This window comes from Ruditapes philippinarum, unplaced genomic scaffold, assembly GCF_026571515.1.
Source record: "Ruditapes philippinarum isolate M1 unplaced genomic scaffold, ASM2657151v2 ctg5249_1_1_1_1, whole genome shotgun sequence".
NCBI lineage: Eukaryota > Metazoa > Mollusca > Bivalvia > Venerida > Veneridae > Ruditapes > Ruditapes philippinarum.
The window spans coordinates 135,258-155,303 of record NW_026866095.1 but is presented as its reverse complement, the minus strand read 5'-3'; the positions used below and the strand labels follow the sequence as shown (position 1 = coordinate 155,303).

The 20,046-nt window shown below is 34.3% G+C and overlaps 1 protein-coding gene across 1 annotated transcript; it reads right to left on the bottom strand.

Moving 5' to 3' along the window:
* Positions 1 to 329: 329 nt before the first annotated feature.
* Positions 330 to 19,484, bottom strand: LOC132731292 (large ribosomal subunit protein eL18-like). Its single transcript, XM_060717446.1, has 6 exons — positions 19,326 to 19,484; positions 13,643 to 13,750; positions 12,461 to 12,559; positions 8,206 to 8,329; positions 1,105 to 1,174; positions 330 to 451 (listed from the first exon to the last, which is right to left on the bottom strand). The coding sequence occupies exons 2-6, from the start codon at positions 13,682 to 13,684 to the stop codon at positions 376 to 378; spliced, it is 411 nt and encodes a 136-aa protein (XP_060573429.1). The 5' UTR covers positions 13,685 to 13,750; positions 19,326 to 19,484; the 3' UTR covers positions 330 to 375.
* Between the last annotated feature and the right edge of the window lie 562 nt (positions 19,485 to 20,046).

Sequence of the window (20,046 nt, the reverse complement as noted above, 5' to 3'; positions counted from 1 at the left end):
CCCTACTTTACCAATCATATTAAATATTTCCAACAGCAGCCAATGGTTTATTCAAAAATAAAATCTATTTATGTACTATCCATGCTTCAAGTTTAAGGAATAAATTTGATAAGTGTCTTGGTGTCTGCATGTTTTCCTTGATTGATGTAAATAGCAGTTATGCATTGATTGAAGCAGTTATAATCTGCTTATAATCTACTATCACTATTACTTTTTATTTGAATTATTTTAAGTAAATTTGAAATGCCTGGTAAAATCAAGGTTGAACTGTTTTTCAACTTTCATGTTTACATAGAAGGAAAGGAAATAAGAAAAGAACAAAACAGAACCACTGAATGAATGTTTATTATCCAGTGTGGTACAGCAAATGTCATTTTAAACTTTGTAACCTCTGCTTCCACGACGTCCTCTAGCCTTCTCAAACTTGCGTCCCTTGGAACGTACAAATGGCCTGAAATAGATAGTAATCCATTTCAAACATTCTTCAAGATTGGTTTGCAATTACATTCATATTTTTATCTGATTTTTTAATAGTCAACTGCCAAAGTACAACTTTACTTGTATATATATTTTAGTTGTGTAAATCCTTATTTACAACCCACTAAAATCACACTTGCCGAGGTAATAATTCTCAAATAAAGTTGGGTAGACAACTGAAGCTGCAAAACATACTGAGAATTTGACAGTAAATAATGCAGAAATATTTACAAAGAGTAACAGTTCCATGCTACAGTTATCGGTCTTTTGTGGGTGATCCACAATTACCACCCAAAAGACAATTTTGAAATAAAAACATGGTGGTTGTGGAGATTGAATTAGCATGCTTAACTTAAACAAGAATTTTTTTTAGTTAACAGGTTACAACTTGCTGATAACAGTAATCTATAATTATGATCCCAAATACAAGGGTGATGGGTTAAGCAAAAACTGTAAGTGGTTAATGAGATATAGATTAACACAAAATTGTGACAAAATGTTCCATTACGCTACTAAAATTTAAATACAAATTTTACGCCCCACTGAAAAAAAGTTGTATTTAATTGCTCAACAGCAAAACTGAAAAATCTAATACTTTTAGACAGATTGAAAAAGTAAATAACATACGCAGTATTGCTGTGTGGAACACCTGGTGCTCTACCGAAGTGTCTGAATGCTTCACGTGCCTTTCTACGACCTGTTAATAGAAGAACTTCTGTTTAGGAACATAAATACATTTAAATGATCATTCGACGACAAGTATGGAGTTATCTTCATAACCATATTAACCTGAAGTTGTAGTGAATAAACATTAACTAACCTAAAACATAATATAACATATTGCTAGTGTTCATGTTATCTTACTTTGTCTTCATAACACAAGTGTTCTGCTATAACCAAGAGTTATAGCAAAAAAACATTAATTTACCATGCATAAAACGTCAAAATATGAACTATTCTGAAGCTGGAGCTTGGCTATCAATACAAGTTATCTAAAGAATTCTCTGAAATGTATAGTTTTGTCTTCGTAACATAGGTGTTAAATGAACACAAAGTTATAGCGGACAAACATTACTTTACCAGGCATAAAACGTCAAAATATATAATATCTTGAAGCTGGAGCCTGGCCCTCAATACCCTTAAACTAAATTGATAAAACTGTGTAGTTATGTCTTCGTAACAAAAGTGTTATATAAACACAAAGTTATAGCGGAAAAACATTATTTTACCAGACCTAAAACGTCAACATATACAATATCTTAAAGCTGGAGCCTGGCCCTCAATACCCTTAAACTAAATTTATAAAACTGTGTAGTTATGTCTTCGTAACAAAAGTGTTATATAAACACAAAGTTATAGCGGACAAACGTTATTTTACCAGGCATAAAACGTCAAAATATACAATATCCTGAAGCTGGAGCCTGGATTATGATAGTGATAAGTCATCTTTATCAATAATTATCTGAGATGTGTAGTTAAATCAACGTAACGAAAGTGTTATATAAACACAGAGTTATAGCGGACAAACATTTTCTATACCAGACCTAAAACGTCAAAATATACAATATCTTGAAGCTGGAGTCTGGCCCATGATATAATCTACAAGTTAATTAAATTTACAATAAAGCTGTGTAGTTTTACAAACAAACAAAATCTCTTCTATATTTGTCGGAACACCAATTAATTTTTCAACATTGTTATTTCCATCTATAGTCAGCCATATTGAAACTAAACATTAAGCATTACAATTTATGCAATGGCGTTAGATAAATTTTTCCTGCAACATGATCAATATACATTTACGTCTCATACAAATTTGTCTTTTATTCTAAATTATAAGAATTCAAAAATAATACATGTAAAACAGTCAAGGTTTCTAGTACAGTGTAACTTCTGAAAACCGAACACCTGTAGGACTAGCCAAAAAGTTTGAAATTTGGAAGTTTCCGGAATTCAGAAGTTCGAAATCATTAGATTAACATTGAACACCAATTGTTTAAGACATGATGAAAATATAAGAAGCTTATTAAATCTATAAAATGACAAAATTTTAAGATTTTTAAAAAGTTATAATAACTACATTGTATATTAAAGTTCATTATCACTTATAATTAAAGTTCATTATCACTTATAAACTAAATGTGTTGAGAAAAAGCATAATTTCATGTTGTACCAGCTATTAATAAGCTGTATTTTTTGTTTTTCATCAAAATATACTTATCATTTTTTAATTTTTCACACTTTAATCAAGTGTTTGACATGCTTAACAAGTTGTGATTGTAACAGGTGTCAAGATAATTGGTTTCTGCTAATTGGAAGATACTGACATTTTAAAGGTTTTACAATCTCAATTATAATATTCCTTCACACCATTTTCAATTTCCGGATTTTGGAAGTAAATTTGAATTAATATAACCCAAATTTTACCGGAAAATCGTTCGGAATTCAGAATTTAAAAGTTCCGGAATTCAGAGGTATTACATAGAAAACAGGAGAAATTTCGAGACCCTGAAAAATGTTCAGATTTCATTAGTTTCCGGATTTTAGAAGTTCCGGAATTCAGAAGTTTAGATAAACATTAAGTTATAGTGGACAAACATTCACTTTACCAGACCTAAAACGTCAAAATATGCAATATCGTGAAGCTGGAGCCTGGACCTGAATACATCTGAGCTGCCAAAATTTACAGGTATCCGGACAATTCCCCTCCCAGTAAATTTGAATGTTTTTTCACAACCCGGACATTTCCCCTCCCGTTATTTTTTTACGGCGGACAATTCCCCTCCCGTTTATTTTACAGGGCGGACAATTCCCCTCCCGTTATTTTAGCAGAGCGGACAATTCCCCTCCCGCTGTTGTCAAAGCGGATAATTTCCCTCCCGTGGCTGTTGAACATATATATGTTATAATATTGTGTATTTGAAAGGTATTTTTAATCGACTTTAAATACATTTTGCTTGTCTATATTGACATGAATATAAACAAAACGCATTTTTTTGTTAAAATAATCTTTATTTCGTCAATACATTTCTGCAGCGGTAAAATAATTGTAAATAATTGGTTTTGCAAATAATGATTCTTAAAAGTTCCGATCTTTAACAGTTTTTTGTTAAGAGTAAAACTGTCATCTTTAATAAGAATGGTTTTAGATTTTTTTATACGCAGTGGCGGCTATGATTAAGGGTCGTATAATGTCACGTTCCGCTCTGTGAAAAAACGGGAGGGGAATTTGTCCGCTCCGCTAAAATAACGGGAGGGGAATTGTCCGTCCTATAAAATTAACGGGAGGGGAAAAGTCCACCCTATTAAAATAACGAGAGGGGAAATGTCCGGGTTGTGAAAATAATATGGAAGGGGAATCGTCCGGGAGGGGGATTGTCCGGGATTCAAATTTACACTATACAGTCGGCATCGTACTTGCGTCCACCTTTATTAAGCGACTTTTTTATTAAGCGGCCGCATAAAATCCCTCCCGATGATTTTTACTATTTAATTTAATTCCATTAAACGACTATTTCATATCGCGGCCAGCGGCCACTGAATGTCGGCCCAAATGTACAAAATTAAGTGTTAAAGTATCTATTAAACGGCCGTGACAAACAATCGTCCCTGCGGGCATTCTCACCTGTGTAATTAGCGAGTAGGTTAGATGTGTACAAGCAAACAAACAAATATTTTTCATGGTCAATGGTCACAAATAATTGTCGTTTAAAAACGAAATGAATAACAATTGCAATCGTTTCAAAATCGATTTTCCGATCGTAATATTTATTTTGACATATTTTGTCAGAGCAATAACGTATCACAACACCGCATTTGCATAGTTTTGTCATGTGCTCAGAGTGACCTCCCTTATCGATCTTATCGAAAATGACGTCGGATCGAGCGAAAAAAAGACAGACAACTAATAAGACCGGATAAATTTTATGAGGAAATCGTGCATGAAATTGAGTCTGAGTAAATAGCAAATGTCATCGATTGTAGTCGAAATAAAATCGTGAAACGTAGTGGACTAAACATTACAGAACCGAGCCTTTCATTGCTGATGGTGTAGGTGCTCATCTGATGCTTTATAAAATACATGTAGTATCCCAATAAATATGACCCTTCGACAAAAAAAGACAAAAAATCCTAGATCTCTAAAAATCTTATTGAATTTGAAATCGGGGTAGTGTGAAAACTAATTATTAAAAATTAAGAAGTTTATTAAAAATTAAGAAGTTTAAAACTCATTGCATAAAAAAATTATCTGGAGCTCTTGCTGATGATTGTAAAGTATGTTCAGCAGGAGATGTGTATGAACATATTAAAAATATAAGACAACATGCTTTGTTTCATGGTCAAAATGACCTGTTGACAGTATTATGAGCGTAGATCACATTTGTACACAAATTTCTACTAAAAAACAAAAACAAACAATATTGATGACTATTTTTAAAAAAAGGCATATTAAATGTAATTATAAAACTGTAATACATACATAATATTGTATAGTTTTTGTTTTTATAAAAAAGATGTTATTATATCTATGACTTGTAATAAAATGTCTCGAATGTTCCAGAATTCTATTGAGAGACCACTTTATTAAGAGACCACTTTTTGGCAGTCCCTTGAGTGGCCTCTTAATACAATGTCGACTGTACAATTTATCTAAATCAACAAATATCTGAGATGTGTAGTTTTGTCTTCGTAACATAGGTGTTAAATGAACACAAAGTTATAGCGGACAAACGTTATTTTACCAGGCATAAAACGTCAAAATATACAATATCTTGAAGCTGGAGCCTGGATTATGATAGTGATAAGTCATCTTTATCAATAATTATCTGAGATGTGTAGTTAAATCTACGTAACGAAAGTGTTATATAAACACAGAGTTATAGCGGACAAACATTTTCTATACCAGACCTAAAACGTCAAAATATACAATATCTTGAAGCTGGAGCCTGGACTAAAATACATTCCTTTGTCTGAATTATAAATAAAGCTGTGTAGTTTTGTAAGTGAAGTCAAAGTATCACCAAAGCAAAATAATAATATCCATAGCTATCCTAATTACTACAAGACATACTTCACCAAGTATCAATTTGATACTTAAACACGGGGATAGCTGACAAATTGACCAAAATGTTTAGAAAACAATACATATATATCTCTTTTAGATATTTACATAAAGATGTGTGGGTTTATCTCTGTAACAAAAGTGTTACATCAACACATAGTTAAGGACAAACTGTTACCTTACCAGACCTAAAACGTCAAAATATACAATATCTTGAAGCTGGAGCCTGGCTCTCAATACCCTTAACCTAAATTTATAAAACTGTGTAGTTATGTCTTCGTAACAAAAGTGTTATATAAACACAAAGTTATAGCGGAAAAACATTATTTTACCAGGCATAAAACGTCAAAATATACAATATCTTGAAGCTGGAGCCTGGACCCCAATACCCTTAACCTAAATTTATAAAACTGTGTAGTTATGTCTTCGTAACAAAAGTGTTATATATAAGCGGAAAAACATTATTTTACCAGGCATAAAACGTCAAAATATACATTATCTTGAAGCTGGAGCCTGGCCCCCAATACCCTTAACCTAAATTTATAAAACTGTGTAGTTATGTCTTCGTAACAAAAGTGTTATATAAACACAAAGTTATAGCAGAAAAACATTATTTTACCAGACCTAAAACGTCAAAATATACAATATCTTGAAGCTGGAGCCTGGCCCCCAATACCATAACCTCAATTTATAAAACTGTGTAGTTATGTCTTCGTAACAGTGTTATATAAGCGGAAAAACATTATTTTACCAGACCTAAAACGTCAAAATATACAATATCTTAAAGCTGAAGCCTGGACCTCAATATACTTAATTTACATTAAATCAACAAAACTGTTATGCAATTTCATCTATGTTAACCATGAATCACTTTTGAAACAAAACCACAACAAGCTGATAGGACAAAAACGTCTGAAGTTTAAGCTTAAAATCAGTTATCATGCACAATGGGCATGCTATTTCAAAGACAACATAGGGGTTCAGTATTAGGAAACAACTCTCAATCAAGTTTATATCAGAGAGGGCAAGTTCCACTCATCATAACCAGTAAATTAACAAATTTGTTGAAAATCCATGTATTTTACAAAACATTTTTTCAAGATGACTTACACAAAATATGGTTCAGTGAATTGGAAACATTTCTCAATCAAATGTAAATCAGAGAGGGCAAGTTTCACTCATCATAACCAGTGCAAGTGCATTTCAAAAATAGGCAAGTTTTGGTTTTAGATATTATATCAAGGATGTGTAGCTTTATCTCTGTAGCACAAGTGTTATATAAACATATGGTTAAGGACAAACATTTACTTTAAACAGACCTAAAACGTCAAAATATACAATAATTATATCTTAAAGCTGGAGCCTGGACCTCAATACCCGTAACCTAAATTTATAAAACTGTGTAGTTATGTCTTCGTAACAAAAGTGTTATATAAACACAAAGTTATAGCAGAAAAACATTATTTTACCAGACCTAAAACGTCAAAATATACAATATCTTGAAGCTGGAGCCTGGCCCACAATACCACAACCTCAATTTATAAAACTGTGTAGTTATGTCTTCGTAACAAAAGTGTTATATAAACACAAAGTTATAGCAGAAAAACATTATTTTACCAGACCTAAAACGTCAAAATATACAATATCTTGAAGCTGGAGCCTGGACCTCAATATACTTAATTTACATTAAATCAACAAAACTGTTATGCAATTTCATCTATGTTAACCATGAATCCAGACTTCCCGAAATACGTCGGTCCGACGGACATGTCCGATAAATTTTGATCAGGTCCGACAATTTTTTATTCCGGATCGGTCCGACTGTCCGGCTTTTATCCAAGCCGCATGTATACAAAATGGCGTCGCTAAAGGTGCCAAACCTTGGAAAAACCGAAAATCTACGTCAGAAGAGTGCACAGAAAAGCAATAAAATGATGAAAATATAAGACCTGAGACAAAATTTAATGAAAAATGAAAGCAGAACCATGAATCATTGGTGTATGACAGGGAGGAGATGAAAATGCGCTGTACGGATTGTGCCGATTTTTACGGCGAAAAAATAAAAAACAAAAAGTGTCTTAGAAATACAAACACAAGTTTTTCTTTGATTTTGATCAATTTTATTTGGTCCGACAGATTTTGTTTCGGTCCGACAGATTTTCATAGTTTGTCAGACCGAATGTCTGACAGTTTTTTTCAACTTTCGGGAAGTCTGTGAATCACTTTTGAAACAAAACCACAACAAGCTGATAGGACAAAAACGTCTGAAGTTTAAGCTTAAAATTAGTTATCATGCACAATGGGCATGCTATTTCAAAGACAACATAGGGGTTCAGTATTAGGAAACAACTCTCAATCAAGTTTATATCAGAGAGGGCAAGTTCCACTCATCATAACCAGTAAATTAACAAATTTGTTGAGAATCCATGTATTTTACAAAACTTTTTTATAAGATGACTTACACAAAATATGGTTCAGTGAATTGGAAACATTTCTCAATCAAATGTAAATCAGAGAGGGCAAGTTCCACTCATCATAACCAGTGCAAGTGCATTTCAAAAATAGGAAAGTTAAGAATCAAAGAATTTTTTAAATAGAATTTCCGAGAAATTCACTCTTATATCTTGGGTTCCCTGTAAAAATAAGCTTGATAAAAGTGCACGCACCTTGCATAAGAACTGTGTTTTGTCCTTTCGGGGATTTTAGTGCCAGCTGGTCAAAGGTTATGATTTCCCCACCTGCTTTCAGGATTCTTCCACGAGCACGTTCTGTGACTTTAAGTGCACAGATCTGAAACATGTTTAGCTGTGTTTATTCCATGTTATGACGTTAACTTGTTGGAAGATACTCTAAATATATTTATTTCAGGCAGATCAAACTAAAACATTTTTAAAGATATTGTAAAAGCATATATCATAAATAATGATTTTCAGCTTAATATATATATATTAAACTGACATGATGTTCATTTTTTATTGTTGAGTTGTATTAACTATATATTTCAAAAGATTGGCATTTATGGTGATTAATTAACAATTGTTTAGGATAAAATATATATCTGCCTAAAACAAGAGCCGGTTGAACCGGGTGATGCTCCCCGAATAGGCTTTGGACACAGGAAGGTATACCTCTTGTTGTGTCAGAGTTATGTCACAGACAAAGTTCAAAGTGTAAAAACAACCCAAATATTGTGCACGACACATTGTCTAAATATGGTGATCATTTTTGTGAAATAGTTGTAAAATCCGATTTCAAATAACAAAGTAATGCGCCTGACATTATTTTGCTGCAAGGTCATGCTGTGACCTTGACCTTCAACGTAGTGACCTAAATGTTGCATGCGACACGTCGATACAATATGGTGATCATCTCTGTGAAATACTTGTTAAATCCGACTTCCAGTAACAAAGTTATGGGCCAGACACGATTTTGCTGCAAGGTCATACCGTGACCTTGACCTTCAAGGTAGCGACCCAAATGCTGCGCGCGACACAATGTCTCATTGTGGTGATCATTTCTGTGAAAAAGTTGTAAAATCTGACTTCAAATAATGAAGTTATGTGCCGGACACAATTTTGCTTCAAGGTCATGCTGTGACCTTGACCTTCAAGGTAGCGAGCCAAATGTTGCTCATGACACGCCAGTTTAATATGGTCATCATTTCTGTGAAATAGTTTAAAAATCTGACTTCAAATAAGGAAGTTATGGGCCGGACACAATTTTGCTGCAAGGTCATGCTGTGACCTTGACCTTCAAGGTAGCGACTTAAATGTTGTGCATGACACGTCATCTTAATATGATGATCATTTCTGTGAAATACTTTTTAAATCTAACTTCAAATAGGGAAGTTATGGGCCGGACACGATTTTGCTGCAAGGTCATGCTGTGACCTTGACTTTCAAGGAAGCGACCCACATGTTGTACGCGACACGTCGTCTCAATATGGTAATCATTTCTGTGGAATATTTTTTAAATCCGACTTAAAATAACAAAGTTATGGACCGGACACGATTTTGCTGCAAGGTCATGCTGTGACCTTGACCTTCAAGGTAGCGACCCAAATGTTGCGCGCGACAAGTTGTCTCAATATGGTGATCATTTCTGTGAAATATTTTTAACATCCAACTTCAAATAACAAAGTTATAGACCGGACACGATTTTGCTGCAAGGTCATGCTGTGACCTTGACCTTCAAGGTAGCGACCCAAATGTTGCGCACGACACGTCGTCTCAATATGGTGATCATTTCTGTGAAATATTTTTAAAATCCGACTTCAAATAATGAAGTTATGGACCGGACACGATTTTGCTGCAAGGTCATGCTGTGACCTTGACCTTCAAGGTAGCGACCCAAATGTTGCGCGCAACACGTCGTCTCAATATGGTGATCATTTCTGTGAAATATTTTTAAAATCCAACTTCAAATAATGAAGTTATGGACCGGACACGATTTTGCTGCAAGGTCATGCTGTGACCTTGACCTTCAAGGTAGCGACCCAAATGTTGCGCGCGACACGTCGTCTCAATATGGTGATCATTTCTGTGAAATAGTTTTAAAATCCGACTTCAAATAACGAAGTTATGGGTCGGACACGATTTTGCTGCAAGGTCATGCTGTGACCTTGACCTTCAAGGTAGCGACCCAAATGTTGCGCGCGACACGTCGTCTCAATATGGTGATCATTTCTGTGAAATAGTTTTAAAATCCGACTTCAAATAATGAAGTTATGGACCGGACACGATTTTGCTGCAAGGTCATGCTGTGACCTTGACCTTCAAGGTAGCGACCCAAATGTTGCGCGCGACACGTTGTCTCAATATGGTGATCATTTCTGTGAAATAATTTTAAAATCCGACTTCAAATAACAAAGTTATGGGCCGGACACGAATTCGGGACGTACGTACGTACGGACTGACGGACGGACAACCCGACGACTATATGCTCCCCCGAAATTTTTCGGGGAGCATAATAAAACAAGAGGGCTATGATGGCCCTGAAATTAATCACCTGTATATAGCACAGGTGGCAGTATCAGTGTTTGGACACCCAACCCTATCTGCCCCTGGATCCCTACTTCAACCCTGAAAATAATAATTCAACATTCTATGGGCTATAAGGTACCAAATATAAAACCAACGATAAAATTTTAAAATGAAAATTTCCACTATCAAAATTATAGTTATAGAAAGGTGAAAGCCTACTATATATATTTTCATTTAACAAACAATGTGGAACACGGGAAATCGTTGTTTTGGCAACTGAGGTGCATTCAGGTGGGATTTCGCTGCATCATTCATTAACATCAATAAAAAGAACTAGAATTCCACAACTTATCTAATTCATGTCCAACGAATATCAATATTCTATCGATTATTGTTTATCGGTATTTTTTGACTTGTTGCTGCCATTTTGGATTCTGATACCTGTGTGGAATATGCGATCTGATTGGACTTCCAAATTGGCTCGTCCAATCAGATCCTGTATTTCAACCCAGGTATCAGACTGCAAAATGGCTGCGACAATTAAAAAAGTACCCTGAAACAGGAAAAAATCGGAATGATATTGATATTCGTTGGACATGAATGAGATAAGTTGTGGAATTCTAGTTCTTTTTATTGATGTTAATGAATGATGCAGCGGAATCCCGTCGGAATGCGCCTCAGTCACCGAAACGACGATTTCCCGTGTTCCACATTGTTTGGCAAATGAACATATAGTAGGCTTTTCACCTGTCTATAACTATAATTTTGATAGTGAAATTATTTTTTTTATAATTTTATCGGTGGTTCTGTATTTGACACCTTATAGTAAGCCGTAGTGTTGAATTTTTTTTCAGGGTTGTAGTAGGGGTCCATGGGCAGATAAGGGTGGGTGTCCAAACACTGATACTGCCACCTGTGGTATATAGGCCCCTGGGGCAGGGCCAATTTTAACCCTAGGGCTTTTATTTGAACAAACTTGGTAGACAATGTTTAATGATAAATATATAAGCTCTATCTCTTTGGGATTTTTATAAGATTTTTTAAGTTTTAACTATACACATATAGGGAAAAACAACCCCCCCCCCCCTGGGCGTGACCAATTTTGACCCCAGGGCTTTTATTTGAACAAACTTTGTAGACACTCACTAGAAGATGTTTCATGCTTAATATCTAAACTCTAGCTATTTGGGTTTTTTCAGTTTTTACTATATGCATATAGGGAAAATCAATGACCCCCTGGGGCGGGGCCAATTTTGACCCCCAGGGCTTTTATTTGAATAAACTTGGTAGACACTCATTAGAAGATGTTTCATGCTAAACATCTCAGCTCTAGCTCTTTGGGTTCTTTAAAAGAAGATTTTTAAGTTTTTACTATATGCATATAGGGAAAATCAATAACCCCCTGGGGCGGGGCCAATTTTGACCCCAGGGCTTTTATTTGAACCAACTTGGTAGACACTCACTAGAAGATGTTTCATGCCAAATATCTAAGCTCTAGCTTTTTTAGGGTTTTTTAAAAGAAGATATATAAAGTTTTTTGCAACCAGAGTTCTGCTTTGAACAATTTTTAAAGGTGACCACCAAAGGAACATTCCTGTGAAGTTTGGATGAAATTGGTTCAGTGGTTTATGAGGAGATGTCATTTAAAGTAAAAGTTTACGGCCGGACCAAAAGCGATCACAAAAAATTCAAGCTAAAAACGAAAAGAATAATGGCAAAATGTATACTTATTTTGACTTACCTGTTCACTAACCATATACCCTTGGATGGGCATAAACACCACAGAAATTTTCAATCGAAAAGATGTAACTTTCGCACTGTATTATAATGCAAAACTTTTCTGCCATAAGCTTCAATTTAAATCTAATTAACCTTTTATAACAAGGTCAAAGAAAATTTCAAATGACTAAGCATTTTAAAAGGCATTCCAATGACAAACCTTAAGCTTTGGAACCTCAAGAAGTCTCAAATCATCTGTGACTGTACCAACACACACAGCAGTCTTTCCTTCTCTACCAGACCTTTTCATCATTCTAGTCTGAAAGATAGATACAACATTAAATGAATCAATATTATTTATTACATGTCTTAGTACTCTAGCCCAGAACTTTCTACATCATTCTGAGTCCAAGTAGGCGAGAATAAATGCTGTTTCCCTTGGCCTAAAATAAGTATATTTTAACCTGAAATGCCCTGTGAACATTCTTCACCAGAACCATGACTTGACAGCAGCTAACTTATATCAGCTAGTTAATAAATCTAATTGACTAAAAGAAAGAAGTACCACGTGCATTTTAAATTAAATTGAAAATTTTATTAAATGTGTGGGTAAATATCATTCTCAGTTATAGGTTTTCCCTTTTCCCCGATGCGAAATACTATCGTACTATATTTTCCCCTTCAGAAAACCACAGTTTTTTTCCAGTGTTTTGAAAACTGAAAAAAAATCACTGAAGCAAAAATATTAAGACCAAAGAGGAAAAACTAAATATTGGGTAGAGTGACATGAATTATATCTCTTAATTTACACAAATACTTTGCGGAAGCCAACTTAGTACAGCATACACAAATTCAAACTAGAAATGTGTCCATAGGACACAGGTGCCCCCACACTCCACCGATTTGTCAATATTATGTCTCTAGGTCAAATTTTTTTTTGGCTACATGTGCCAAAGTTGAAAACTAAAATATCCGCACGAAAATACCCAGGTGCACAACTACACATGCTGAGCAATATTCTTGTAAGGTTTCATTACTCTAGGTCAAATACTTTTTTAGTTCCAGCGACATAAGTTGAAAATTGCAAATTTTTACTAAGTCAAGGGCAATAAACATATCCACATGAAAATACCCAGGTGCACAACTTCACATGCTTATTAACATTCCTGTAAGGTTTCATGACTCTAAGTCAATTACTTTTTGAGCTACGTGCGACACAAAAAGAGAACGGACAGACAGACGGACACACAAGGGTAAATCTAAATGCACCCATATAGTGGGGGCACAAAAATCGAACTAATTTAAACTCCAAAGTATTTAAATGCTAATGGAATTATGTAAGAAACCACAGCTGGTCTAATAGTTTTTAACTGTCTTTATAATAATTAATGCCGCAACCTACCAGTCTAGCAATGGAAAGTGGTGGTCTATTGGTCTTGCTCATGAACAACCTCTTCAAGATGATTTTGTTGAACTTTGCATTGGTACGTCTTGCCAAGAACCTGTACAACTAAACAAACAAACAAAAATCAAATTATTTTATCTTTAATATACAAATATACAACTGAACTAAATGGTTTCATCTAAATAAATATTATAAATAATCATCTAAATAAATATTATAAATAATATCACTAGCTAAATTCTAAATCTGGATATTTTGCATATCACCCCAAATACAGTATTACTATAAATTTGAATGACATTTTAAATTTTGGTACATATTATGTAACATTTGTTTCATACAAAATATAAGCCCATGCTCCGTCAGCATGTAAGAATATATTACTCCATTCAAAAATTTGGACTCAACCTGTAAAACTATCTTAGCTGAATAGCTTACTCAATTGGAATTCCAAACTTCCTGGTGGACAGTCTGTAACTTTATGAACCTTACAAATTTTAAGATTTCTTAATTTATAAATTTACTGACTGAAGTATTCAAAGTTGTTTGTAACTACAAAATAGCAAGGTGAAATGTATAAAATATTGATTAAAAAGCATAAACACATATATGATGATACATGTGTGTAGCTTGTAAGCTTCAGAACATTTTGATAATTTAAAATATCAACTTTAGAAAATTTCAAAGTCATCCTAAAGTGACAAACTTTCATAGTTCTACTAGGTTGTATGCCAATTTAACACGTTTTTGAAAAACAATCCATCTTATTCTAAGCGACTTCCCAGGAAACCTAATTAAAACATTTTGTTCCGGGAGATACCAGTAGACCTAGCTTAAGGTCTTCAGCATACCCGTTTATATACTATGACACGATGTGAACACTGAAGACAGACCCGTAGGGAAAGTCCACCAATAATCGTGCCAGGAATCTGACAGGCTCGTGTCTGACACGTTCATCGAACATGCCATGAAGTAAAGCAAAGCATACCTTGATAAAACTATGTATAATCTGTTGATAAGCCAAGGATGGACACATAAAAAACTTATTACGAATAAAAACTACCTTATAGTTTGCGACAGGTAAAAAATTCAGCACTTGGCCACCATATTGCCAAAATGTTTGACCACGTGATTAACCTTTATGGGTTAATTTGCACGGACGGTTAAGAAAACAGAAGCCATGTACTTCCAACTTTTTTATAAATTACTTTTTTTCAAGATATTGAAAATGGTGATTTACTGACTAAAGTTCCAGATAATGTGCGTATCGGCGTATTTTACGCTTCAAAATCAACTAAATACGCACCATATTTCAAATTTCTTGCGTTCATTTCGCATGCTATAAATTAAATACGCAAAGAATGAAAAATCTAAGCGTATTTGGTGTGTACTTTCATTTTCGAAACAGCTGATTCTGTTTAACAGTTGACGTGTTTTTTTCCCCGTTTAATACCCGCCAAAATAACTCAAACTATTTTTCATTCTGTAAACCAGTCCAATTATGTCTTTATCGCATAGGCGCTTGGTAAAATGTGTTGCTTGATTTCCTTTATAATTGCAAGCGTTTATTTATAAAGACTTGCATCATGGCTGCTTCCAAGCAAAAGCAGAGGAAAATTAACAATTTTTTTAACACGACTGAGTTGCCTGCTAAAACAATTGTAAACCCAATTGTTGAAGACATTTTAGATAGTGTATTTAAAGTGAAAAGGGCGCACATAACTGTGAATCGCAATACAACACTTGAAAATTGGCAAAAAAGTTATCCGTGGCTGCAAATTTCAGAAACTGGTATTGAAGTGCGAATGAAATGTCTGACTTGTCATAAATTTAAAGCTGGCAATGTATGGGCTAATGAAGGTGCAATAAATATACAGAAATCGGCAATTGACAGGTGATTATTTGTAACGTTATTGTTTATGTATTGTCACCGATTTTTGAACAATGTAAAATAAAATTAAGAATATGGTAAAGGCCTTATGGCTGAAGCCTTAATATCAGAGAATGGTCATTATGGTGTGTTAATTTCAATGTAAGAAACCTGTGATGCAGCAAAACAAGAGGGCCATGATGGCCCTGAAGTCGCTCACCTGTATATAGGCCCCCGGAGCGGGGCCAGTTTAAACCCCAGGGCTTTTATTTGAACAAACTTGGTAGACACCCATTAGAAGATGTTTCATGCTAAACATCTAAGGTCTAGCTGGTCAAGTTTTTTCTTTACACATATAGTTAAAAACAATGACACACCTGGGCCAGGGGCAGTTTTGACCCCAAGGGCTTTTATTTAATTATTTATTTAATCTTTGTAGACACTTACTAGAAAATGTTTCATGCTTAATATCTAAACTTTAGCTATTCAGGTTTTTTCAAAGAAGATTTTTAAGTTTTTGCTATACACATATAAGGAAAATCAATGTCCCCCGGGGCGGGGTCAATTTTGACCCCAGGGCTTTTATTTGAACAAACTTGGTATACACCCATTAGAAGATGCTTCGTGCTTAATATCTTAGCTCTAGCTCTTTGGGTTCTTTAAAAGAAGATTTTTAAAGTTTTTACTATATGCATATAGGGAAAATCAATGACCCCCTGGGGCGGGGCCAATTTTGACCCCAGGGCTTTTATTTGAACAAACTTGGTAGACACTCACTAGATGCTTCGTGTTTAATATCTTAGCTCTAGCTCTTTGGGTTCTTTAAAAGAAGATTTTTAAATTTTTTACTATATGCACAGTGATTAATCTAGAAATTCCTTACAATGCGTCGGATGACGCACATGTTTGAAAACAATGAGTCCTTTAGCAAAATCAATGAGTCATGTAGCAAAATAAATGCTTCTTAGCAGAAATTTTTTTTTAATAGCAGATCCTTGACATGATTTGCATGTTTTTATAACAAGCGATTAAGTAATTAAAGTGTATAAAAAAGTTTTTTTTTGGTACTAATATTAATTGCAGGCAAAACAATTTTTATTGGCTGCTCAAAAATCTAATTTGCATAATTTATATTTTCTTACTACTTAGGTCTAATACTGTGCATTATCCATTTTAATTGTTCGTAATTTGCACAAAATGTCCCTATCACACTGTATACATACTGACGACTTTTATTGCTCCTTGTATGCCTCTGTGTAGAAAGCATACACAGACAGACCTTTTGATCATGAAAAAAAGTCATGCACAATGTTTCCTTGATTGGTTAATCACCCTGTCAAATATTCTGATGACGTAATAGACATCTTTTTTTTTTTTTTACACACCGCGTGAACTTGAGTGACCTTAGGGGAATTCAATTTACACACCTGTTAGATAATACTGTAACTTACAGCATTTCTTAAAATAGCAACACTTTTTTTTCAGTTACCGATATTTATTCAAAATATTAAGTAGATTAATGATTTTTTGTTTGTTTATTGGATTAAATTTACGGTAGTAGAAATGCTTATCTGTGTGGGAAAGGGATAAGGTAAGTAGATAATTGGAAAAATGCTATAGGGAAATGGATAAACTCAAGAATATGCGGAATTACATGGGAATGGGTAACCTGTTGCTGTTGGTACCAGTTTTGTCTGGATGACGAAATAACTTACAATATAAGTATGGCACAGATTTTAGATGCACCCTTGGCCCTTTGCTGCCATTCTCATTTTTTAGCGCCAATGGCACAGGCAGATCTCTGCATATTTCACCATTGTAGGCGATTCGCTCCCATGCAAAATGGGCGCTCTGATTGGCTAATGCCGATGATGGGCGGTTACCGATCACAGGGATTTAACGTTTCAAGCAAATGGGGGATTAGTCTTGCACAAGTAATCATCGGAAATTAAATTATTCAACTGAAGAAATTGAAAAATTATTCAACTGATTAAAACAGTACATAGAAATCACTAATCGTGATATTTTCGATTATAAACCACCCGATTTGCATGCGTCAAATTGAACGCAACTGTGCGTCTTTTTCGATTTTTATGCGTATTTCACGCAAGACGCACATCTAGATTAATCACTGATGCATATAGGGAAAATCAATGACCCCCTGGGGCGGGGCCAATTTTGACCCCAGAGCTATTATTTGAACAAACTTGGTAGACACTCACTAGAAGATGTTTCATACCACATATCTAAGCTCTAGCTCTTTGGGTTTTTTAGAAGAAGATATTTAAAGTTTTTTCTTTTGGTTGCCATGGCAACCAGAGTTCTGCATGGAATTAATTTCAACAATTTTCAAAGGCGACCACCAAAGGAACATTCCTGTGAAGTTAGGATGAAATTGGCTTAGTGGTTTATGAGGAGATGTCATTTAAAGTAAAAGTTTACGGACGCCGGACGAAAAGCGTTCACAAAAGCTCACCCTGTCACTTTGTGACAGGTGAGCTAAAAAGTAAAGTCATTTAATTGTACTCTTTAGATTTACGATATATCTAAATTTACCCCCACATTCTGAAAAGTGGGGGTAATTACCCCCAGTGCCAAAAAATTATCTGGAACTCTGTGACTTATATTGAAAATGGTGATTTACTGACTTTTGTATTTTATATAAGTTTATTTAAGTACTAAAAAATTAAAGAAAAAAATAAAACCTTATCTTTTATTATAAATATTGAAATCTTGTCAACAAAGATGTTCTAAATATAGTACACGACTCTAATCAGTTCCCGCAAATGATGTCATACAAGGTCTCGCGTAGCTCCTAAATGTCATGGTCGACGTATTTGATGTTTCACATGTAAATATGCAATTTTAATGACGGTATTATTATTTTGATTCTTTAAGTGGTATATATAAATAATTGTTTTATCGCAAAATGCACAAGAATAAATTGGGGCAAGGATATTTGCAAGTGAAAAATAATGTTAAATCAACGTATGTTATTCTGGTTAGGTTTCGTAATGGGTCTAATCCATAACTTTAATGCCGCATCAGATGAAAAACAAAAATGTTAAAAAGCGGCATATAAAGTTTTGGAAGCCAGAACTAGTTACTACAGTAGATGCAATGGTTTATTTGAGACAACAAAAAATGAAATCTACAATGACCCTATTTATAAATCATGTACACATTGAGCCTTAAATAATACGGGGAAATTAAAGACCGGGCCCGCGAAGCGGGTCCGGGCTTTGGCTTGCCCGGCTATAGACTACACGTGAATATTTTAAAGAAAATCAAATAAAAAAACAATTAAAAATATATAGAATTCTATACCTATCAATGAAATTTTCAGTGTCAGTTCTAGTCCAGCGCCGCCATTTACAATGTATGTCAATGATAATAGGCGGGGTATTCCGATAACGGAACAAATCTCAACTTTTCGGATTAGTAATAATCATCGAGTGTTCCGAGTGAAAACGGAAGCGGTGTATGTATTATCGAATGACACCTTTAAAACGGAAAGAATAAAAGGATTTTTTTTAACGACTTCCCCGTTCATAGGCTTTGCCTAATTTCATATTAAATGAATACAAATTTATAAATATGCTTTCATTATACTACTTAAGGTAGCTCTTAAAACTGATACCAAATTATCTAGTCTCAGTAGACAACCTGTCAAAACAAAAAAAAAACACCGATAAACGTTCTTTCTGCTAGAATGTTAAGTCAGTAACGATTTTTTTAAAACTGAGATACTTGTCGTTTTAAGAAAAGGTTGTCAGTCGCACAGTCGCACTGATATTACATTTATCTTACCTTAACAAGAAGTCTCAAATAAATATCATCACTTTTTGGGGCTGTGCGGTGCACCTTCCGCTTAAAGCGGTGTGTTATGTCTATGCCCTGCAATATACAAAGATATAGTATAACAATTGGGCATTTTAGTTAAATAAATGCATTTTAGAGCCGGATAACAACTGATGAGCACTATGGTCAATCGATTTATCTCAAAAGGCCCGAGAACAACTTACCATTTTTAGATTTTTACCGGAAAAGGAAGTTAATGTTGGCCTGGTTTTCGTTCCTGAACCGAAAAGCTAGGTTCCAGTAGAGGCACTACTTGGATGGAATATTAGTAGTTCTGAAGAACAATGTTCTAAATTTAATTATATATCGGTATTATAACAAATAATTATACATAATGTATATCGGTTATGTTAAAAAAAAAAACATAACAAATAAAACACGTTGGCTGAACATATTAATTTTAGTATTGAATTAAATTGTGAAAAATATGCGATTTAATACAACAATATGAGGATCGCATGAAAATAAATGACTGTTATTATTAGCTAAATAATATGTATGTATATCAGTGATATACATGTAGTTGTTTCTGGTAGAAATGCATTTCTTCCAATGGTTAAGAAAGGCAATTTAAAATAGCACATATAATTTTCTTAACCTTTGCATCATTTAAGTAAACTGTGATTGAAGCAAACTGATCTTGAGGTCATCAGGATCTATTTGTTCACTC

Excerpts from the sequence above, each read along its gene's own strand:
- LOC132731292 (XM_060717446.1), bottom strand. The coding sequence starts at position 13,684 with ATGAGCAAGACCAATAGACCACCACTTTCCATTGCTAGACTG. Across the intron at positions 12,560-13,642 it reads CACTTTCCATTGCTAGACTG|ACTAGAATGATGAAAAGGTC; the intron begins GTAGGTTGCGGC and ends TCTATCTTTCAG. Across the intron at positions 452-1,104 it reads GTTCCACACAGCAATACTGC|GCCATTTGTACGTTCCAAGG; the intron begins GTATGTTATTTA and ends TATCTATTTCAG.